General features: G+C 45.3%; 1 protein-coding gene across 9 annotated transcripts in view; it reads left to right on the plus strand.

The window, feature by feature from the left end:
• LOC120039808 (dynamin-2) overlaps window positions 1-24,044 on the plus strand; it is a 40,694-nt gene that overhangs the window by 5,252 nt on the left and 11,398 nt on the right. For 2 of the 9 annotated variants that reach the window (XM_038985182.1, XM_038985210.1), the window contains 14 exons: window positions 13,942-14,015; window positions 14,373-14,522; window positions 14,801-15,004; window positions 15,307-15,405; window positions 15,505-15,665; window positions 15,934-16,076; window positions 16,207-16,342; window positions 16,514-16,581; window positions 17,172-17,310; window positions 20,447-20,533; window positions 20,967-21,037; window positions 22,540-22,591; window positions 23,737-23,748; window positions 23,962-23,988. In XM_038985182.1, the coding sequence (XP_038841110.1) occupies window positions 13,942-14,015; window positions 14,373-14,522; window positions 14,801-15,004; window positions 15,307-15,405; window positions 15,505-15,665; window positions 15,934-16,076; window positions 16,207-16,342; window positions 16,514-16,581; window positions 17,172-17,310; window positions 20,447-20,533; window positions 20,967-21,037; window positions 22,540-22,591; window positions 23,737-23,748; window positions 23,962-23,988 (1,423 nt within the window). Of the gene's footprint in view, window positions 1-13,941; window positions 14,016-14,372; window positions 14,523-14,800; window positions 15,005-15,306; window positions 15,406-15,504; window positions 15,666-15,933; window positions 16,077-16,206; window positions 16,343-16,513; window positions 16,582-17,171; window positions 17,311-18,335; window positions 18,475-20,446; window positions 20,534-20,966; window positions 21,038-22,539; window positions 22,592-23,736; window positions 23,749-23,961; window positions 23,989-24,044 lie in introns of all 9 variants that reach the window. The other 7 variants (XM_038985217.1, XM_038985215.1, XM_038985188.1 and 4 more) reach the window with 6 other exon arrangements.

Raw genomic sequence — 24,044 nt, forward strand, 5'->3', positions numbered from 1 at the left:
CTCTCTGTGTGTGTGGGTGGGGGGGACTGGCCGTAGTATATCTCCTCTGTCTACAGCAGCAACAATGAATGAGTCCACCAGTAGGAGTGGGAGTGGGAATACACCCTAGAAATTAGAGCAGCTCTTGTTCTGTCCCGCCTTGGCTGCCTGCCTCCAACATTTTGTTGTGCTAGGTGAATTCCGTTGAGCTCTGATGTCATCAAGCCTAGTGGTTGACTGGCAGCCGCTTAAGTCTTTGACTCTGACTCATGCGTTCCTCTTCCATTGATTATGACGTTTCACAACATGCAAAAGTCAGTTCGGTTGTCATTGAAATGTACCACCGCAAGATATCTTGTAATGAGTGGTGTAGCAGCCTTTCATAAGGCAGTCAAATTGAATGTGGACCTCCGTCTCCCAGGTGCCATGATGCTATTGACTGTCGCTGGTCAGGTGGGATGGCGTTAGTCTGTGGTATTCTGTTTATTTTGGAGACGTGATCGACTTTCCTTGTTGTTCCCTGAAACTGAACAGAGTGGTTGTTTTTTGTGTGATTTTAGGACATGTTTATATATCAAATCTAATTACGCTGCATATAGAGACTGGAACGAGCTGCAAAAAACACTCAAACTGGACCGTTTTATCTCCATCTCTTCATTCAAAATCTCAATCATGGACACTCTTACTGATAGTTTTTAAATGTGTATGTGTGTTATTGGACTATGAATAACTTGATGTAGATCATTGAGGATCATGTGGTCTCCACTCTGGCTCTCTGTGTGGCTGTTGGACTGTGATGTCATTGTCCCTGGGGGTGGGAGTATGGAGGTCATATCTAGCTGTACAAGCTGGTTGGGGCTGGGCTGTTATCTGATTTGCTGTGCCAGTGCTGGCAGCGGAGTAGAGGAGACTAGTGGACTGTGAACCTGGGAGGTGACCAGGAACTGACTCACTCACATGGTTTGCGAATTGGAAGGTTTTGCCTAAATGGTAACAAATTGAGGGGAAATGATACAAACCCCTTGGAGGGAGAAGCAATAGGAATGTTGACCATCTGAAATCTGTCTTGTACATCAAGCTGCAACTTTGCAAAAGCTCAGCCACATACATTGTCCACTCCGCTTTTGTAGTCTATTTGATTCTTGAAAGTGGACTGAAAGCCTGGCGAGGCAGTCAGACTTGAGGCTGTGAATGTGGGAACCATGATGATAGAGGTCTAAGATGCCACATGAGTTAACCCCACGCCTCTCACCAAACCTCAGACCCATGTTTGTGTTCCACACCCCTCCTGGTAAACCAGTGACCTCAACATTTCAGTCTACTACATAGTCATCCACGTACAAAGTCTACTACACACCGTCTACTACACAGTCATCCAGAAACAGTCTACTACACACCGTCTACTACAGCGTCATCCAGAAACAGTCTACTACACACAGTCTACTACAGTCATCTTAATCTTTTTGCATCTTAATGAAAACAGACAAACATTATTAATAATTATAATTTATTAATTGAACATGCTAACCTTTTGTCTTTGTTTTTAAACATTTTACTATGGAACCCTTTTATATTTAGATCAGGCCAGTACTCTACACAGACCGGCGCACCATAACCAATCAGAGCTGCAGTAGGCCTATATGCAAATAGACATTGCCATATATGGATCTGCAATTCACTTTGAACTGGACTGTGTTTACAGCATGAGCGGTCACTAGATGCGCTTGTTTTGAGATCAAAGCGAGAGCTGCATGTAGCCACCCGTGCACGTGTTCATATTCCTTGCTAGTTAGTGAGTTATTATTATAGTTATAGTTAACTTCTAGTCAACAATGGAGTGGTTGCTTCCTAGAAGAGTTCAAAATGTGGGCATTTCTAGCCATCTTTGAAAAGCGAGTCAGTTAAAGAGCTTTTCTTTTGTCTTAAAGGTGCAGTGTTGTATTTTGAGACTGTATTGAATAAGCTAAGTGGAACAATAGGCAGAGGGTAGCATCATTTGTCTGATTCTCTGTAATAATGGTATGGGAATAATGCATTTTATTTTGTAAAGGGTTTTCTTGCATCAAACAACACATTTTCAGTCACCTTGTCTGAAGGACAAGTGGATAAACAGGTTAATGACAGGCCCGGCATGTTTCTTTTCAAAAGTCTCATGGAATGTACAGTAGTTGCTCCACTAAAAGTTTTGCAATTATGCTGCGGGACTTGGAGGCAATTTGTGCTTTAGTGCAGTACCCTGCGTCACCACTTCATTGCGCCAGACTGGGAGGGGATTTATGCTTTTGCATTTATGCTTTTGGGTTCTACTGTGTCTCTAACTGACTGACTACTGTGTCTCTAACTGACCGGTCACGTTGTCACAGCGCCTGAGTGGCGCAACGGTCTAGGACACTGCATAGCAGTGCAAGCTGTGTTTCTACAGATGCTGGTTCAATACCTGTGCCGTCCTCTACTGGGAGACCCATGAGATGACTGTCGGTTTTTGGTTTCTCTCCCTCTAAAAACAGAAATAAATCATTCTAAATGGCTTTATTTACAAATTAGTGACATTGTCTCACTCCATGTTCAAGAATGGCCTTTTTTCTCTCTCATTTTACGTTATTTGAAAACGAAATAATTTCCAAAATATTGTTATTTTTTTAAACAAAGCGATTATTATTAATTTAGAATGATATAAAAGCCTGTTGAATATTCTCACAGATATATTATTATTAACCCTCTTATTAGCAGGACAATATATATTGGTCCCAAGGGGGGGCCGCCACACTGGCAACATCTTAAGGGGCATTGCACTAATAATGGCGCTGACTAGGGAAATGTTCCCGCTGTTCTGTTCTTAGTGCCAGTCTGCACGTTCAAACTAAAACAATGTAACTAATAATGGCATCTTTATGCTTTCGTTAATAAAATAATTATAATACTCTTTCAAAATGCCAATATTTATTTAGTTATGGATCCGTAACGAATTACTATGGGAATAAATATCACTGAATTACAGAAATATTGGAACAAAGTTGTCTAATGAAGGTAAACAAATAGTTGCTTACTGGAAATACTCTTTCAAACACACACGATCACGTTGTACAGTGCCATTATGGATATTAGCAGGGCTATATTTTGACCTTTATGGGCAGCGCACAATTGGCCCAGTGTTTCTCTCCCTCTAAAAACAGAAATACATGTTTTGGCATTTACAAATATTATTTTGGCCTTTATTCAGATTAAAATCGCTCATGTTTTTTTAACGAAATAACCTGAAATATCGTTATACACTGCTCAAAAAAATAAAGGGAACACTTAAACAACACAATGTAACTCCAAGTCAATCACACTTCTGTGAAATCAAACTGTCCACTTAGGAAGCAACACTGATTGACAATACATTTCACATGCTGTTGTGCAAATGGAATAGACAAAAGGTGGAAATTATAGGCAATTAGCAAGACACCCCCAAAAACGGAATGGTTCTGCAGGTGGTGACCACAGACCACTTCTCAGTTCCTATGCTTCCTGGCTGATGTTTTGGTCACTTTTGAATGCTGGCAGTGCTTTCACTCTAGTGGTAGCATGAGACGGAGTCTACAACCCACACAAGTGGCTCAGGTAGTGCAGTTCATCCAAGATGGCACATCAATGCGAGCTGTGGCAAAAAGGTTTGCTGTGTCTGTCAGCGTAGTGTCCAGAGCATGGAGGCGCTACCAGGAGACAGGCCAGTACATCAGGAGACGTGAAGGAGGCCGTAGGAGGGCAACAAACCAGCAGCAGGACCGCTACCTCCGCCTTAGTGCAAGGAGGTGCACTGCCAGAGCCCTGCAAAATGACCTCCAGCAGGCCACAAATGTGCACGTGTCAGCATATGGTCTCACAAGGGGTCTGAGGATCTCATCTCGGTACCTAATGGCAGTCAGGCTACCTCTGGCGAGCACATGGAGGGCTGTGCGGCCCCACAAAGAAATGCCACCCCACACCATGACTGACCTACCGCCAAACCGGTCATACTGGAGGATGTTGCAGGCAGCAGAACGTTCTCCACGGCGTCTCCAGACTCTGTCACGTCTGTCACATGTGCTCATGTGCTCAGTGTGAACCTGCTTTCATCTGTGAAGAGCACAGGGCGCCAGTGGCGAATTTGCCAATCTTGGTGTTCTCTGGCAAATGCCAAACGTCCTGCACGGTGTTGGGCTGTAAGCACAACCCCCACCTGTGGACGTCGGGCCCTCATACCACCCTCATGGAGTCTGTTTCTGACCGTTTGAGCAGACACATGCACATTTGTGGCCTGCTGGAGGTCATTTTGCAGGGCTCTGGCAGTGCACCTCCTTGCACTAAGGCGGAGGTAGCGGTCCTGCTGCTGGTTTGTTGCCCTCCTACGGCCTCCTTCACGTCTCCTGATGTACTGGCCTGTCTCCTGGTAGCGCCTCCATGCTCTGGACACTACGCTGACAGACACAGCAAACCTTTTTGCCACAGCTCGCATTGATGTACCATCTTGGATGAACTGCACTACCTGAGCCACTTGTGTGGGTTGTAGACTCCGTCTCATGCTACCACTAGAGTGAAAGCACTGCCAGCATTCAAAAGTGACCAAAACATCAGCCAGGAAGCATAGGAACTGAGAAGTGGTCTGTGGTCACCACCTGCAGAACCATTCCGTTTTTGGGGGTGTCTTGCTAATTGCCTATAATTTCCACCTTTTGTCTATTCCATTTGCACAACAGCATGTGAAATGTATTGTCAATCAGTGTTGCTTCCTAAGTGGACAGTTTGATTTCACAGAAGTGTGATTGACTTGGAGTTACATTGTGTTGTTTAAGTGTTCCCTTTATTTTTTTGAGCAGTGTATATTATCACGTTGATGACATAGCCCAGCACCTACATAAAGCTGAGTGACTCATTCATTAATGGCTTTGGATCAAAATAAATCAGTACCAACATGCTTTCTGATAGTCTTTAATAAAGAAATGTTTTGGCCTAGACACCATGTACAGTATTAAAATAGCCCATAATGGCTATTAGCAGGACAATATACCTTTACCAACACCTCTCTGTATTTTGATACATTGTGGATGGGGGCTCCTGCAGTGCAAAATGCATTGCTACAGATGCAGGTTCGATACCCATGCCGGCCGCCACCGGGAAACCCATGAGGTGGCTTTTGGTTTTAAGTTAGATTCCTCAAATCCTCTATATGTAATTATTGGCGGAGAGTCATGCCATATTTTTTGATATAATGTAGGCCTACCGTAGACGACGTGAGTCTCACTAGTGTTGAGTAATGTGCTGTTAAAAGTGGTGTAGGTCTTATTTATTTAAAGAGCATATTGAAGTTAGAAGCAATAGGATTTGAAGCAATAGCCTACAACTATTTTAGAACCTTTCCTGCTGCTCTGAGACAAGCATGGGGACTGGTCTTGATATATCAATGAGATTTTATTTTCTCTGATTGGTTAGACTAGAATTAGAAAATGTTATGCTCTAAGTGTAACCTTTTATTTAACTTGGCAAGTCAGTTAAAACCTCTAACGAGTCACAAACCCGGATCCGGGATCCCCCCCATCAAAAAAGCTGACTAGCATAGCCTAGCCTAAAGCGACAGGGATATCATATAATAAAATGTTCATGAAATCACAAGTCCAAGACACCAAATGAAAGATACACATCTTGTGAATCCAGCCATCATTTCTGATTTTTAAAATGTTTTACAGGGAAGACACTATGTATTTCTATTAGCTAACCACCATAGCAAAAGACACAACTTTTTTTCCCCACCATTTTTTTCCTGCATAGGTAGCTATCACAAATTCGACCAAATAAAGATATAAATAGTCACTAACCAAGAAACAACTTCATCAGATGACAGTCTGATAACATATTTATTGTATAGCATATGTTTTGTTCGAAAAATGTGCATATTTCAGGTATAAATCATAATTTTACATTGCAGCCACCATCACAACTCTCACCAAAGCAACTAGAATAACTACAGAGAGCAACGTGAATTACCTAAATACTCATCATAAAACATTTATGAAAAATACGCAGCGTACAGCAAATGAAAGACAAAGATCTTGTGAATCCAGCCAATATTTCAGATTTTTTAAGTGTTTTACAGCGAAAACACAATATAGCATTATATTAGCTTACTACAATAGCCAACCACACAGCAGCATTGATTCATGCACGTTAGCGATAGCGAATAAACCAGCAAAAGATATTACATTTTTCACTAACCTTCTCAAACTTCTTCAGATGACAGTCCTATAACATCATATTACACAATACATATATTGTTTGTTCGAAAATGTGCATATTTAGCGGCACAAATCGTGGTTATACAATGAGAATAGTAGCCAAGCTGCCAACAAAATGTCGGGAGAAATCTTGGGAGAGGCACCTAATCTAATCAATAACTAATCATAAACTTGACTAAAAAATACAGGTTGGACAGCAAATGAAAGATACATTAGTTCTTAATGCAACCGCTGTTAGATTTTTAAAATTAACGTTACTACGACATACAGCGTGCGTTAAAGCGAGACCGCACCAAAATTAATGGCGGAATAGTAGTGTAACATTTTTCAACAGAACAACGAATTAACATCATAAATTGTTCTTACTTTTTGATGAGCTTCCATCAGAATCTTGTGCAAGTTGTCCTTTGTCCAGAATCATCGTTGCTCGGTTGTAGATTGTCGTCTTCAACTTAGCTAATGTTTGCTGCTAATTCCTATGTGGCCCAGACGTGTCCAACTCTTCATAACGCAGCACAAAGAAAATTCAGAAAATCGCAATATACTGATATAAACTGATATAACTCGGTTTAAAATAACTACATTATGATGTTTTTAACACCTATATCGAATAAAATCAGAGCCGGATATATCTAAGGCATATAACGAGAGCTTTTCAGAATGCCATCCTGAGGTCTGTCTTGCGTCATGACGAACGTTGAAAAGAGTGCACCCCCGGTTCCAAGAGCTTTTATACGGCCTCAGATCTGCCTAACAACCCCATTCCAATTCTCACTGCTTACTGACATCTAGGGGAAATCGTATGCAGTGCATGTCGACTCATAGATTACATGCAAATTAATAAACTGACCCTGGAACAGAGTGCCCGATTTCAGATTTCTCACTTCCTGACAGGAAGTTTGCTGCAACTTGAGTTCTGTTTTACTCACAGATATAATTCAAACGGTTTTAGAAACTAGAGAGTGTTTTCTATCCAATAGTAATAATAATATGCATATTGTACGAGCAAGAATTGAGTACGAGGCAGTTTAATTTGGGAACGAAGTTTCACAAAGTGAAAACAGCGCCCCCATATTGACAAGAAGTTAAGAACAAATTCTTATTTACAAGGACAGCCTACTCCTTCTTTAGCTAAATTTAGCTAGATTCTATAGATAAATAGCCCAGTACTGTACTCCAGACCGTCACGTTGTACAGCGCCGTATTTTCCATTCCATCCTAATGGAAACCCAGAGGGTTTTTCATATTTCTTGGAGTAGAAACACCATAATATTAATTAAGCAAGTACCAGTGAAAAGTTTGGACACCTACTCATTCCAGGCTTTTTCTTTATTTTTACTATTTTCTACATTGTGGAATAATAGTGAAGACATCACAACTATGAAATAACACATATGGAATCAGTTAAGAACAAATTCTTATTCACAAGGACAGCCTACTCCTTCTTCCCCGTCGGGGAATTGAACCCTGGTCTCCTGCATGCCAACACGACATGGGGATTCTTTAGCTAAATAGCCCAGTACTGTAGCCTACTCCCGACCATCACGTTGTACAGCGCCATATTTTCCGCTCCATCCTAACGGAAACCCAGAGGTTTTTTTGTTTGTCTTGGAATAGAAACACCATTTGCAGAAATGTTGCTTAATTAATTTTCTTAATATCAGTCCCATATACTATGTTTTTACAAAAAAGGTTTTAAATTCTCTAGTACAGCCACTATTGAAGGCTATTAAATGCTTCTCAAAGATGCTCTCTGGTGGTCAAACTAGCATTAATGATACCAGTGGTTGACACTTAAATAGCGTACCATAGAATTCTGCGGCACCATGCAAGATGCGTTGCTGTACGCTGCAACTTTTAAAGGGCGAACCACTGTATGCCTACACTGAACACCACACATTTGCTGCTACTGTAGACTGAATGATAGAACATCTATTTCTGTAATGTTATGGGATGCTTTTTCACTTCATTGTTTTTGATGGTAGGCCACTCTGGTAGGCATACATTATGATGAAATAGCCACAGTACACTACTTGGCCACTTAAAACTGTAAGTTAAAGCGGGTACAGCCTCCGTGTTCACAGTAAGCACACGCCGGAAGTTGCACAGAATTTTGACAATGTTCAAATTTGCGCTCCGCTGACCTGAAATGTGCACCTTTCCCTCAAAAAAATGTAAGAACATTGCTTAGAACTATAAGTTAAGAATAACTATAGGAAATCTAAGATGCGTCAAATAAATGATATCCAGCTCGGCGCTCCAGCTATGCATTTTGGTTTGCTAACTAGCTAGCTAAGGGGCTAGATGTCAAGATCAAGCTTCTTGGTTACACCAGAGACATTCAATCCCCTCCTGGACCAACATCTCTGTTGCCTAAATTGTTTTGTGCGCCCAAAAATATAAATAAAATATACATTATTTTGAAATAGCGCCCCTTGTCTGCACTTCCGGTAATACTGTATACCCTGGAAAAAAGGGACATGAAGGGTATGACGGTATGAACATCTAGATACCGCCCAACCCTACAGTCTACTACACAGTCTACTACAGTCATCCAGGGACACCGTCTGGAACACATCTACTACACAGTATACTCAGTCATCCAGGTACACTGTCTAGAACACATCTACTACAGTAATCCAGGGACACAGTCTAGAACACATCTACTACACAGTCTACTACAGTCATCCAGGGACACAGTCTAGAACACATCTACTACACAGTCTACTACAGTCATCCAGGTACACAGTCTAGAACACATCTACTACACAGTCTACTACAGTCATCCAGGGACACAGTCTAGAACACATCTACTACACAGTCTACTACAGTCATCCAGGTACACAGTCTAGAACACATCTACTACACAGTCTACTACAGTCATCCAGGTAAACAGTCTACACAGTAATCCAGGGACACAGTCTATAACACATCTACTACACAGTCTACTCAGTCATCCAGGGACACAGTCTAGAACACATCTACTACACAGTCGACTACAGTCATCCAGGGACACAGTCTAGAACACATCTACTACACAGTCGACTACAGTCATCCAGGGACACAGTCTACACAGTAATCCAGGGACACAGTCTACAACACATCTACTACACAGTCGACTACAGTCATCCAGGGACACAGTCTAGAACACATCTACTACACAGTCGACTACAGTCATCCAGGGACACAGTCTACACAGTAATCCAGGGACACAGTCTATAACACATCTACTACACAGTCTACACAGTAATCCAGGGACACAGTCTACTAGTCATCCAGGGACACAGTCTACACAGTAATCCAGGGACACAGTCTAGAACACATCTACTACACAGTCGACTACAGTCATCCAGGGACACAGTCTACACAGTAATCCAGGGACACAGTCTAGAACACATCTACTACACAGTCGACTACAGTCATCCAGGGACACAGTCTACACAGTAATCCAGGGACACAGTCTAGAACACATCTACTACACAGTCGACTACAGTAATCCAGGGACACAGTCTACTAGTCATCCAGGGACACAGTCTACACAGTAATCCAGGGACACAGTCTACAACAGTCAAGTAGTCTACTGCAGAGCTGAGCATATGTAATAGGCTTGTCACACAGTCTATTACTGTCATCCAGTCTACTACAGTACATAGGCTTCTCTGAACCAGACCATGCCGGGCTGCTTCCAGCCTCAGTATAACAGTCAGGGTTGGTTGAAGTTGGGAACAATTCCATTTCTGTCAGTAGATTTATTCCATAGGGATCCTACTCAAACCCTGATCTTGAATTTAGATGGAATTCACCCCAACCCTGATGGCTGTGGAATCCCTGGTAGTGAGAGTCAGATCAGAGGCAGGGGAGTGTTCAATGTTGGTTCTGTCTGACCCTTCTCTTTCATTATATCTATTTTCTGCGGCATTGAAGGAGGGAGGCTCAGAGACTGCTGGTCTTTGCTTGGCCTATTCATAATGCATAGAATGATACACAATCTGTTCAGCTCCTCTATCATTTACAGCACATCAATAATGGACATGCACCCACATGTCCTCTCTTCCCTTCTAGTGGGGGCTTTTATGGCTGTATATCTTTGTGGATATGGTGTGTGTGTGTGTGTTAGGTCATGTATTTCTTCTGTGCACAAAGTGCATGTACTCACAGAAGTATGTTGTTCTGGCCGTGTCTCTGACTATCTGTGTGATACTGTGATCATGTGGCTGTGTGTCCGTCTTTGTCCAGTTGAACTGATGAAGTGTGTGTGATGGGAGAGGTGGGGTCCAGTGAAAGTGGTGGTGATGTATAACTAGTGTAATACATTAACACTTGGAGGTCAGCTCTCTGCTCCTCAGCTCCCTCTCTCAACACGTCCTCAGTCTGCTCTCTGTGTCCACTCCACTGAGGCTAGTCCAGCTCTTGCTCTCCCATTTCCCTCTCCCTCTCTCCCCTATTCCCGCTCCCCTATTCCCTCTCTCCCCTATTCCCTCATGCCCCATCTCCCATTTCCATCTCCACCTCTCCCTTTCCATCTCCACCTCACCCTTTCCCTCATGCCCCATTTCCCCCTCTCCCTTTCCCTCTCTCCCCTATTCCCTTTCTCCTTATTCCCTCACGCACCATCTCCCTTTTTCCCCCCTCTCTCTCCACCTCTCCCTTTCTCTCTCACCCCCTGCCAGAGCTTTTCTATACTGGCATCCCACTCTCCCAGTTAGGCAGGCTTTCTCTATGACAAACAAAGCACTCTACATGATCTGCAGCACACAACATTAGTGCTGAACTCAGGCCATCCAGAATGTTCCCACTGTTCAACAGGTCTAGTCTATAGTGTGAGTGCCTCTGTAATAGTCAACAGTATGACTCCATCCTGATTGTCCTGTGTGTGACACATAGAGTCAGTCTGCTTTAGACTAGAAGCTATCTCCATTCCCTCAGGCGTCTCTCTGCATGTGGCATTAGATGTTGGGTTAGAAAGAGGAGGAGGAGGTAGGTTTGTTGGACTGTGCTGTACCAGGCCCAGAGTTCAGCATTATTACCACCAGATGTAGGGAGTTTTCTGTTGCACATTTCATTTATTTTATTTAACCTTTTATTTAACTAGGCAAGTCCATTAAGAACAAATTCTTATTTACAATGACGGCCTACCCCGACCAAACCCTAACCCGGACGACGCTGGGACGATTGTGCGCCGCCCTATGGGACTCGCAATCACGTCCGGTTGTGATACAGCCTGGAAACGAACCAGGGTCTGTAGTGACTCCTCTAGCACTGAGATGCAGTGCCTTAAACCGCTACGCCACTCAGGAGCCCCAAAGTCAGGCTAGAGGCTACAGCAGGCAGGCAAGCAGGGCCCCAGCCCAGAGCGGGAGAGTCCTGGGGAGAGGCAGGGTGTGGTGGCTGGTGGTTGTGGGGTATGGGTTCCCCTCTGAGAGATGACTCAATTGGGCTGTTGGGTTAGGAATGGTCCTGACTGGTGCCTGGTGATGGTCTGTCACTTTTTAAGAGGGAAACAGACATAATATACACAAGAAAGAAACAACAATAGGCAACTCTATGCACAGTTGCACATGGTCAGGCTAGTCTGCACTGTAGGCCCATGTTTCTGTCAGACTAAAGTTCAAATAAACTCAGAGAAATAAAGAAACGTCCTCACTGTCAACTGCGTTTATTTTCAGCAAACTTAACGTGTAAATATTTGTATGAACATAACAAGATTCAACAACTGAGACATAAACTGAACAAGTTCCACAGACTAACAGAAATGGTGTGATTAATTATGTGACTAACAGAAATGTAATAATGTGTCCCTGAACAAAGGGGGGGGTGGGTCAAAATCAAAAGTAAGTCAGTATCTGGTGTGGCCACCAGCTGCATTAAGTACTGCAGTGCATCTCCTCCTCATGGACTGCACCAGATTTGCCAGTTCTTGCTGTGAGATGTTACCCCGCTCTTCCACCAAGGCACCTGCAAGTTCCCAGACATTTCTGGGGGGAATGGCCCTAGCCCTCACCCTCCGATCCAACAGGTCCTAGATATACTCAATGGGATTGAGATCCGGGCTCTTCGCTGGCCATGGCAGAACACTGACATTCCTGCCTTGCAGGAAATCACACACAGAATGAGCAGTATGGCTGGTGGCATTGTCATGCTGGAAGGTCATGTCAGCATGAGCCTGCATGAGGGGTACCACATGAGGGAGGAGGATATCTTCCTTGTAACGCACAGCATTGAGATAGCCTGCAATGACAACAAGCTCAGTCCGATGATGCTGTGACACACCGCCTCAGACCATGACGGACCCTCCACCTCCAAATCAATCCCACTCCAGAGCACAGGCCTCGGTGTAATGCTCATTCCTTTGGCGATAAACGCGAATCCGACCAACACCCCTGGTGAGACAAACCGCGACTCGTCAGTGAAGAGCACTTTTTTGCCAGTCCTGTCTGGTCCAGCGACGGTGGATTTGTGCCCATAGGCGACGTTGTTGCCAGTGATGTCTGGTGAGGGCCTGCCTTACAGCAGGCCTACAAGCCCTCAGTCCAGCCTCTCAGCCTATTGCGGACAGTTTGAGCACTGGTGGAGGGATTGTGCGTTGCTGGTGTAACTCGGGAGGTTGTTATTGCCATCCTGTACCTGTCCCGCAGGTGTGATGTTCGGATGTACCAATCCTGTGCAGGTGTTGTTACACGTGGTCTGCCACTGCGAGGACGATCAGCTGTCCGTACTGTCTCCCTGTAGTGCAGTCTTAGGCGTCTCACAGTACGGGAATTGCAATTTATTGCCCTGGCCACATCTGCAGTCCTCATGCCTCCTTGCAGCATACCTAAGGCACATTCACGCAGGTGAGCAGGGACCGTTTTGGTGTTTTTCAGAGTCAGTAGAAAGGCCTCTTTATTGTCCTAAGTTTTCATAACTGTGACCTTAATTGACTAAAGTCTGTAAGCTCTTTGTCTTAACGACCATTCCATAGGTGCATGTTCATTAATTGTTTATGGTTCATTGAACAAGCATGGGAAACAGTGTTTAAACCCTTTACAATGAAGATCTGTGAAGTTATTTGGATTTTTATGAAATATCTTTGAAAGACAGGGTCCTGAAAAGGGACGTTTTTTGTTTATCTATGTTCGATGTGGACTGGCTAGGACTAATGAATCATCTTAATTGTCAGATAAGTGAATGTATTACATATACTTCCGCTCAATGTCAAGTATCATGGCTACTGTGGACGTAATCTTATCTTAGGCGATATCTTACATATTAACACAGCCAGCTTGCAACACACACAATCACTTGAAATATTCAACTGAAAGTATGCGCCTCGCCTTGCTTCCTCATCAAGAGGCTCTCCCCTGTTCCATCGTGCTGTGAAACCACGAGTGACTGAGTGCATCGTTCTAAATCGCCACATTACCCAAATCTGTGTAACCATGGCAACAAAGTGGCTGAGCAAATTAATTGATCTTCAGGGGCATCATGAGACCAAATTACTTTGTCACTTCTAATTTGTTGACAGACGGGTCATGAAGTGTTACATTTCCCCGTGCTCATCTATTTCGCACAGGATATAGTGTGAGGAAATGGACCTTTTAGTGTACTGAGTAATTTGACTTTCTGTTTTTTCTGTCTGTCTGGGGCTCGCCCCCTCACTTTCTTGGTCTCTTTTTCTCTCCCTCACTTAATACATTTTTCCTCTTCTTTCATTTCTTTCTGTCTCTCTCAGGGATTTTCTTCCTCGAGGATCAGGCATTGTTACCCGTAGACCTCTGATCCTGCAGCTGTGCTTTAACAAAGCCGGTGAGTCTGAATTCTCATACAACCATGGCCTTGTCTGTCCTCATTGCTGCTGCCATTGACCTGCCTCCTCCACTCAGCAACACTGTCTGGTGCCTGGTAAAGACTTTCTTCTCTCTCTCTCTCTCTCTCTCTCTCTCTCTCTGTCTCTCTGTCTCTCTGTCTCTGTCTCTGTGCCTCTCTATCTGTGCCTCTCTATCTGTGTCTCTCGCTCGCTGTGTGTCTCTCGCTCGCTGTGTGTCTCTCGCTCGCTGTGTGTCTCTCGCTCGCTGTGTGTCTCTCGCTCGCTGTGTGTCTCTCGCTCGCTGTGTGTCTGTCTCTCTCTCTCGCTCGCTCTGTCTCTCTATGTTGTGTCTGTAGAGTATGCAGAGTTCCTACACTGTAAAGGGAGGAAGTTTGTGGACTTTGAGGAGGTCCGGGCGGAGATCGAGGCGGAGACAGACAGGATCACAGGCTCCAACAAGGGCATCTCCCCCATCCCCATCAACCTCCGGGTCTACTCCCCTAACGGTAATGCTCACCAACAGTTATTCATTTGGGGGTAATTTTAACATATGTATGCACACGTTCAGTTGGACACATGCGTACTCACACATAAAAGCGCAGCAAACACTTGCATTCATGTATCAACCTCTCAAAGAAACTACCTTCGCCATGCCATACAAGGACATGTATACACAATGTAACACACACATCAGGCAGTCTACATGGCAACAGTGATAACCTTCTCCCTCCCCCTCCATCTCGCCCTCCATCTCTCCCTCTCTCCCCGTCCATCTCGCCCTCAGTGCTAAACCTGACTCTGATCGACCTGCCGGGGATGACTAAGGTGGCAGTGGGGGACCAGCCGCTGGACATAGAGCACCAGATCAGGGACATGCTGCTGCAGTTCATCACCAAGGAGAGCTGCCTCATCCTGGCCGTCACCCCCGCCAACCAGGACCTGGCCAACTCAGACGCCCTCAAGATCGCCAAGGAGGTGGACCCACAGGGTAAGGGACTAGCCTAGTGCTGCTGTACTGGTTCTCTATTGGAACTCCCAGGACCAAAGGATGAGGATGGGTACTTGATTTCTGGGTGGTGTTCATTTGGTGCACCAAATAGACTGAAACATTGACGCAGTACCTGGACTTGTTCAATAACAAACGCTAATTGATCTTTTTCCCCCCATTGTTTTTCCTACTGAACAATTGTGTTGAGTTGAAGGAGATGAGGAATGGAAGGCTGGGTGGATGGTGGACAGGCAGTAGTCAGGATTAATATGATGAGATGAAGACTGTTTGGTTCTGTTCAGGTCTGCGCACTATTGGCGTGATCACAAAGCTGGACCTGATGGACGAAGGGACGGATGCTAAAGACATCCTGGAGAACAAACTGCTACCTCTGCGTAGAGGTGAGGGGAGACACACACACACACACACACACACACACACACACACACACACACACACCTCATTGACTGCAGAGGAATAAGTGTGCGCTCTCTCTCCAGGTTATATCGGCGTGGTGAACCGCAGTCAGAAGGACATAGACGGCAGGAAGGACATCCGCGCTGCGCTGGCTGCTGAGAGGAAGTTCTTCCTGTCTCACCCGGGCTACAGACACATGGCCGAGCGCATGGGCACCCCACACCTGCAGAAACAACTAAACCAGGTGAGAGATTACTCAACGTTCACCTTTCTGTTATTCTACACTGATGTTCTAGTCTGACTTCCAGATCAGTTTTTTTGCTTTCTTGTGAAGTCTGAGAGACGGCACCAACAGATCTTAAACCAGGCTATAATGTTCCTTGAAACTCACTTGATCTTTCATTCACTACACATTCTCTCCCCTCCTATTCTCCTTCTCGCTCATTCTATCCCTTCCATTTCTCCTCCCTCCTCTCCTCCCTCACTCATGGTGTCCCTCTCTCTCTCCTCAGCAACTGACCAACCACATCAGGGACACTCTGCCTGGGCTGCGCAGTAAGCTGCAGAGCCAGGTGCTCTCCCTGGAGAAAGAGGTGGAGGAGTACAAGAACTTCCGTCCCGACGACCCCACACGCAAGACCAAGGCCCTGCTGCAGTGAGTAGAGGACACGCTCACACACCTACTCGCACACCTACACACACACACACCTACACACACACACACACACACACCACCATAATGAGTAGCTCCAGAGTTGACCCTGACTCTCTGTCTTTCTCCCCAGGATGGTGCAGCAGTTTGGGGTGGACTTTGAGAAGCGTATCGAGGGCTCTGGGGACCAGGTGGACACAGCGGAGCTGTCGGGCGGTGCCAAAATTAACCGGATCTTCCACGAGCGCTTCCCCTTCGAGCTGGTCAAGGTGAGCGCTGCGGTCTCAATACTCACTGTCACAATATTTCTACAAGAAGTTCATCTGCCTGCTTGACTGTTTTGACCACAGTTGGTAGACTTGTTTAGAAGTGTGAATTTTGGAGTGCAGAATGGATGAACAGTTTTTCTATTGTTTGTTCTTCTCTCTTTTCTCTGTCAGATTGTGTTTGATGAGAAGGAGTTGAGGAGGGAGATCAGTCATGCCATCAAGAATGTCCATGGTGTCAGGCAAGTGGAGGAGAGGGGCCGTCCTGTGTCTTCACACACCACCACCACTGTGTTCAGCTCCTTCCTCTTCACTGTCAATCCTCTCTGTTTCCTCCTTTCATGTAAAACTGACACACAGCATGCTTAGCAATCCCAGAGCAATTAGCCTAAAATGCCCACAGATCACTCTCCCACAGAACGGCCTATCATACACTCAAATGGTGGTTGTTCAATGTGAAATCTAAACCATGTAATCTTCCCCCACTCCTTCCTCCCCACCTCTATTTGTCTGTCATATCTTCCTTCCTATTTCCTTGTGCATACATCAATCACTGATTTGTGTGCTGTTTCGTGTTTGTATGCTGATAACCTTGGCTCTGCTCTCTCTTCCTTATTTCTGTCTGTCTGTGAATGTCTGTTTTATTATCTTTTATTTGATTTTTTTTATATGTACTGTTCTCATTGTCTGGACTGACTCGTCGATCTGCTTTTGTCTGTTTGTCTGTTATCTCTCTGGACAATAACTTGTCTGTCGTCCTACCTCTCTGTTTTTTTTTTTTTTTGTCCCTTATCTCTGTCCTCCCCCCGTCTGTGTCTTTGTGCGTCCTCAGAACGGGCCTGTTCACTCCCGACCTGGCGTTTGAGGCCATTGTGAAAAAGCAGATCATTAAGCTGAAAGAGCCCTGTATCAAATGTATCGACCTTGTCATTCAGGAGCTCATCAACACAGTCAGGCAGTGCACCAACAAGGTACTGCAGCCTGGTGTCCAGACTCCCGTCCTGTCTCGACCCAGCCTGGCCACAAGGGGGCGACGCTGAGGGGGGCACAACACTGACCCACTCTGCTCCACAACAGCTGTCCATCCATGGCCTCTATGACCCTTTAGATAGTACAACTAGGGCCCAGAGATTTTCCAGTCAGGTCATGTAGTTAGTTAGTAAATAAAAACTCCTGGCCCTAATCAGAACGTCTACTGTGTAACCACCCGGGGGCTCCTGAGTGGCGCAGCGGTCTAAGGCACTGCATCTCAGTTCAAATCCAGGCTGTATCACAACCAGCCGTGATTGGGAGTCCCATAGGGCGGCGCACAATTGGCCCAGCGGCGTCCGGGTTTGGCTGGTGTAGGCCATCATTCTAAATAAGAATTTGTTAAATAAGGTTAAATAAATAAAATAAAAACACGCTATACACACTTGCATAGTGTAGATGTAGTGTGGTGTATGTCCAGAGGACTGGATGGTGCAGATATGGGGACAGTTTGACTCCCCCCTCAGCCAGCCACAGCTAGCCTGTGTGCCAGGTGCCGCTGTCGTGTTTTGTGACGGTTGTGGTGTCGTCGTCGTGGAGACGGGATGGTTGGGGATGGCCATTCCCCGAGCATCACTGGTCTCACATGGACAAGCTGCAGGTTTCATCTGTCTAAGAATGATACACACTTAGGACTGACATAGCTAGGGTGTTAGTTATGTGGGTACTGTGAGTTGAATGTGCCCACATATCTATATTATACACCTAGTTTGAGAAGAACTGCCCTGTCAAGAGAAGAGGACGTGAACGCCTGCGGCTTGTCCTTATCTTCTTGCTTTACTTGTATTTCTAGAGACCAGATTTCTAGTTTGACAGATAACTAACTAAACTAAGAATCTTCTTGTTTTTCTTTCTTTCCTGTATTTCTCTCTCTCTCTCGCCTCTGTTGTTATTTCTCTGTCTATCCCTCTCTCTCTCTATGCTGCCCCCCTACACTACGCTCCCCCACTCCCCCGTACCCCCTCAGAACGGGCTTGTTCACCCCTGACCTGGCCTTCGAGGCCATAGTCAAAAAGCAGATCCTCAAACTGAAAGAGCCCAGCCTGAAATGTGTGGATCTGGTAGTGTCCGAGCTGACCGCACTCGTCATGAAGTGTTCCGTCAAGGTAACCAAGAGCAGACTCACCCCTCACAGGAAAGAGGGGGGGAAAGAAGGAAGAGAGAGAGAGTGTTCCGGAGCGTATTCTCTCATCTGTGATTGAATGCCCGTCCCTGTTCCCCTCGCACCTCTCCTCCACCGCTCTCCAATCAGCAACCTATCCTAATGAAATCATCCCCCACGCCACCTCTCCTCCACCGCTCTCCAATCAGCAACCTATCCTAATGAAATCATCCCCCACGCCATCTCTCCTCAGTGCCTGGATTGTGTGTGTATCCCTCCCTCGCCACGCACATCCTCTCCTTTTGTCCAAGCCACACGTGTCCGATCAAGCATTGACTTGCAAATCACGTCTGATTTTAAGCAGCGCGTCTTAACTTCCTTTCAGCAGCCCCTCTCCTCACCCGTGCCCTGTTTGATTTGAGCACATTCAGACTGATTCTCCATCTGCCTCCACCCTCCATCTGCCACCTCCATCCCCATCTCCCCTCCTCCTCAAGACCCAGACCTCTGTCTATCAGAACATCAGAGCCCAGATCTCCAGAGCTATGTTTACATGTCCTGCAGAGCTCCAGGGCTATAAGGCTGTGCTCCCTCACTGACCCAGCACTGCACCATTGACATTATTCTGTCTGCCTAACCGGATGGAAATACAACGTGAGGGAAACAATATAAATATCTGCTGGCGCGCTGTGCCGGGGGTTGCCATAGCAACAGTGCTGCTCAACAACCATGCCATCTTGTGGATGGAGGGGGGAATTGCATTTCAAAGACCCACCACAGTCCATCCCTTTCACTGTCACTACCTCTGGTATTAGTTCAGCTGAAGAAAGGATCGCCCTTCACTCTGTCCTTCACCCTCTTCTTCTTCATTCTCCTGATCTGTTCGTCACTAACATGAAATAATATCAGCAATCACCGTCAGCTTGGAATGATTGTTTACTGTCACAGGAAAACAATAGTGTCAACTGTAAGTTAACTTACTTATTTTTACGTTGAATGATCTAATTTCCTAAATGTTTCTACTCCAGTCAACTAGAGCTAATCATCATGACATCAGTCCTCATGGTGTCCATCATGGTCATTCCCAGCTGAGGCTGAAAGCGCTGCCCTTATGCCATAGATCACAGACATTCATCCTGTGTGCATGCCCATTAAGGTGTGTGTGTGTGTGTGTGTGTGTGTGTGTGTGTGTGTGTGTGTGTGTGTGTGTGTGTGTGTGTGTGTGTGTGTGTGGTAGTCAGGCATTCAGCAGTGAATATAGTAATCATACTATGTCCTTCCCCTTTCCTGCACACTGAGTGTAAGAAACATTAAGAACACCTTCCTAATATTGAGTTGCACCCCATTTTGCCCTTAGAACAGCCTCAATTCGCCTGGACATGGACTCTACAAGGTGTCGAAAGCGTTCCACAGGGATGCTGGCCCATGTGGACTCGAATGCTTCCCACAGTTGTGTCAAGTTGTCTGGATGTCCTTTGGGTGGTGGACCATTCTTGATACACACAGGAAACTGTTGAGTGTGAAAAACACAGCAGCGTTGCAGTTCTTGACACACAAACCGGTGCGCCTGGCCCCTACTACCATAACCTGTTCAAGGGCACTTAAATATTTTGTCTTGTCTATTCACCCTCTTAATGGCACACATACACAATCTGTGTCTCAATCGTATCGACGCTTAAAAATCCTTGAACCTGTTTCCTCTCCTCATCTACACTGATTGAAGTGGATTTAACTTTAAGGTGACATCAATAAGGTATCATAGCTTTCACCTGGATTCACCTGGTCAGTCTATGTTATGGAAAGAGCAGGTGTTCTTAATGTTTTGTCCTCTCAGTGTATGCGCTTCACCTCCTGTCTGTTGTATATGTAAATGGAAGGTAGGTCTGCATGGATAGTCATGCCAGAGTGTTAGTGTATGCTAGTGATTCTCTTTGTCTATATGGTCAGTGTTGCAGTTGTTTTGTGTTACCTTGCAGCTGGGTTCCTACCCCCGGCTGAGAGAGGAGACCGAGAGGATCGTCACCACCTACGTCAGAGAGAGAGAGGGCAAGACCAAGGACCAGGTCAGTGCATTTAGGGCCTGTTTTTACAAGGAGTCTCTGGGTAGGATTGCTGACGTAGCATCAGTTCAGCCTTTTAGATCATAATGAATTAGATGATATGGTCAGGGGGACCTGATCCTAGATCAGCACTCCTACTCTGAGATGCTTTTTTAATGCAGGACCTGACCACTGACAGAGAAACACTCCCAACAGGAGATTTTTAAGAAATATTATAAATATTATTTAAGAAATATATATTTCTCCATTTGAAATCAATTGTTTGTACTTGCCTTTCTTGCACTTGTCTTTTCTGTACAAGGACTGGCTTTGCTTGATTGTGCTAAGTGGTTGTTGATGCGCGGATTGTAAATTACGTCTGTTCAACGACTAAATGAATGTAAATGTGATATAAAATGAACTCTATTGTCATAGTGAAGCTCTGTCTTCATTCTAGGTGATGCTGCTGATTGACATTGAGCTGTCCTACATCAACACCAACCACGAGGACTTTATAGGCTTCGCCAAGTATGAATCCTACTACCCCCCCCCCCCCCCCCCCCCCACCACCCTAATACACCTCACCCTTTACCCAAGCTCCCCTACCCTTCCCCCTCTCTCCCTAATGCTCGTGCCCCAGCTCTCAGCTGAAGGTGTGGTTGTGATGTAGTCCTGGGCACCAGACTAACTCAATACTGCCCAAAGTCAGATGTGTACTGTTTGCTGAACTGGGCATGGACTGAACTGAACTCTGCTGAAGATAGATCTGGTAGAGTCCCATAAGCTTGTGTGTCTGACTGCCTGTGCTTGATAGTTATTCCTACAGTAAGTGCCATTCCCTATAGACTTGAAACAATCAATACCTCAATTGCTGTTTGGCCACTTTATCACAACCCCCAAAGACACTCACAGAGACCGCTGTCGCTACAAACCACAATTACCGCTACTTTTATCAGTATTACTGAGCCTAACAAGGGGCTGTATCTGTGGATCCTTGATCTACATGCTGTAAACCAGCTGTGACTCAGTCAGTCTGATTGATCCACCATGAAGGCAGATCAATGAACGTGGTTAGAGCACCGTAGAATACGCTCTAGGGGAGGCTAGGGGTCAGACAAGGTCGATCTAGCTCTGCTAGATCGTTGCTGCATGGTCCGTCACGGTTAGTTCTGCCTCTAATGAGCTGAATCAAGCATGCTAGTTTGTGCACCCTCCCTTTCTGACTCTGTCTCTCTGGAGCCGTTTTGATTTTTCAAGGACCCTTATTTGTTGTGTGCTTAGGGATTGACCTGAGTGAGTTAGTGGAGTTTTTATCTGTTGACTGCATTGGTTATTACTAATAACATGGTGTTTTGGAATCCTGAGTTCTTGCATCTTGCTAATCGGCCAGCCCTAGCCACTCATACTGGATGTCCTACCAGAGCTTGACATGTGTTGACCTCTGCCCTCTACACTGTCTCCAGTGTAGCAATTACTATAGGATGCACAGCATGTAGCTAGCTGAGTTGAAAGTCTCTTCCATAGAAATATAATGACTTCTGTTTCTATGGTCTCTTCCCTCTGCCTGAGGTATGCATCTGATTACGTAACATAGCATTGTCCTTTGCGGGTCTGAATGGCGTGCGGGTTCCTTTCCAATCATCCGCATGGAGAATGGGTTGATGGATTGATGAGAAGTGTTGTCAGGTAGGTAGGGGTGGTAACTTGTCTCTCGTGGCGTCACTTTCAGTCTTGACTTCAGAAGGCACGATGATGGTAGCCCACCAGGGTACGGCAACAACAGGTGGGCTGTCACGAATCGGGTGTCCCTCTTCCTCTCCGCCTGTTCCCCCAGACCCCACTCCCACTGTTCCCCCAGACCCCACTCCCACTGTTCCCACGACTATGTTTGATAACTTGAATTGTAGGACAGGTTTGATAGCTGTAAAACGATTTGATTGATCAATACACATTATTACCCAAACATTGTTGATGCTGGTTGTGATTTTGAATGTGTTTTTTTTCCTTCTGAACCTGTCCTTTTCTAACAGTGCCCAGCAGAGAAATACACATCAGAACAAGAAGAGGGCCATTCCAAACCAGGTACACTTGGTCCCTCCTCCTCCCACCCTCTTACTTACCCAGCCCTCCCAATCTGATCAACCCCCAGATTAAGCTTCCCCAGACTGACACTTCCCCCTCTATCATATTTACATGTTGTAACATACCTAACCTCTGACCCTATGCTACCAATGAATAGACTCAACTACTAGTAACCTGACACTTACAACCTAACAGCACTTATTTACGTAAGTATAAGTAGCTTCAAGATAACCCCTGCAAATCATGGCCAAGTTACCATCCTGTCTTTAAGTCAGATGTTAATTTGACTCCTTGGCCACTGTGTTATAAACCTGGCACCTCTCTTCCTGTGTTATCCAAACAGTTCTAAAAGTGTTTTGAAGTCTCTGCTTTATTGATGTGATATCTAAATACCTGAAATCATGTGACTATGTTATGTCAGCTTCAATGTCATCAACACTTATAGAGTGCACTTCTCAGGTTCCTGGAAACCTAGTAAGGGTACATATTTTATAGGATATACATTACATCCTATAGAAATACCTTCTAACACTGTATTTCAGCGAGGGGAGAGTTGCCCTAGACTAGAGTCATTCAAGCCCTCCCTGCTTCCCTGCATAGGAAATGAACAGCTATGTTTCTACTACAACTATCACTACCTTATCACTATTTGCACAGCACTATAACACAACCAAGGCATGATACCCAACAGCAAAGCAACAATCATAGAATTGTTTATCAACTAACCCAAGCACTTTTTGTATTGTAATTCAGATTGTGCATGGGACCCAGCTTCGCTCAATGAAGCAACCAATATCAAATAACCGATGTGTGGTACTTGAAGGAAATCTAATCGCATGTAACTCTTGTTCTCTTGCTCCCTCTCTCTCATCTTTCTCTGTCTCCATCTTTTCTCTCCTTCCATCTTTCTTTCTATCCCTCAACCTCTCTCTCCATCTCTCCGGTTGTCTCATGGATTCCTTCCATTTCTGTCTCTTACCTTCAAACCTTTCATTCTACCATTTCAAATGTCCCCCCCACACCTCCCCTTGCCTATTTTCCCACTCCCCCATCTCCCTCCCTCCCTGGCTTGCTTGCTTCCCCCTTTTTCCCCGGTCTATGATTTATCCTGCCATCTTTTGCCCTAACCACTCCCATCCCTGCAGGGTGAGATTCTGGTAAGTACCCCACAGATTCAAGCCACACCCTGTTAGGAGTCAGCAGGGGTCACCAGAGCAGGATTACTGAGGCCAGACATCTGACACTTAGGAAAGAATGGGGGGTTATGGGAATTGGTGTTATGACAACTTGTTCCAGGTTACTTCTTTGTACAGAACTCCTCTTCAAAATGATGAGCTGTTTTTTCTCGTCATATCTTCCCTACTCCACAGGGACTGAGAGAGGGCGAGCAGGAGAAGGTAGTAGAGTCTCAAAGTCTCAAGACTTATGGCAAACCGGAGATCAATTAGAATCG

This window comes from Salvelinus namaycush, chromosome 3 (genome assembly GCF_016432855.1).
Source record: "Salvelinus namaycush isolate Seneca chromosome 3, SaNama_1.0, whole genome shotgun sequence".
Classification (NCBI taxonomy): domain Eukaryota; kingdom Metazoa; phylum Chordata; class Actinopteri; order Salmoniformes; family Salmonidae; genus Salvelinus; species Salvelinus namaycush.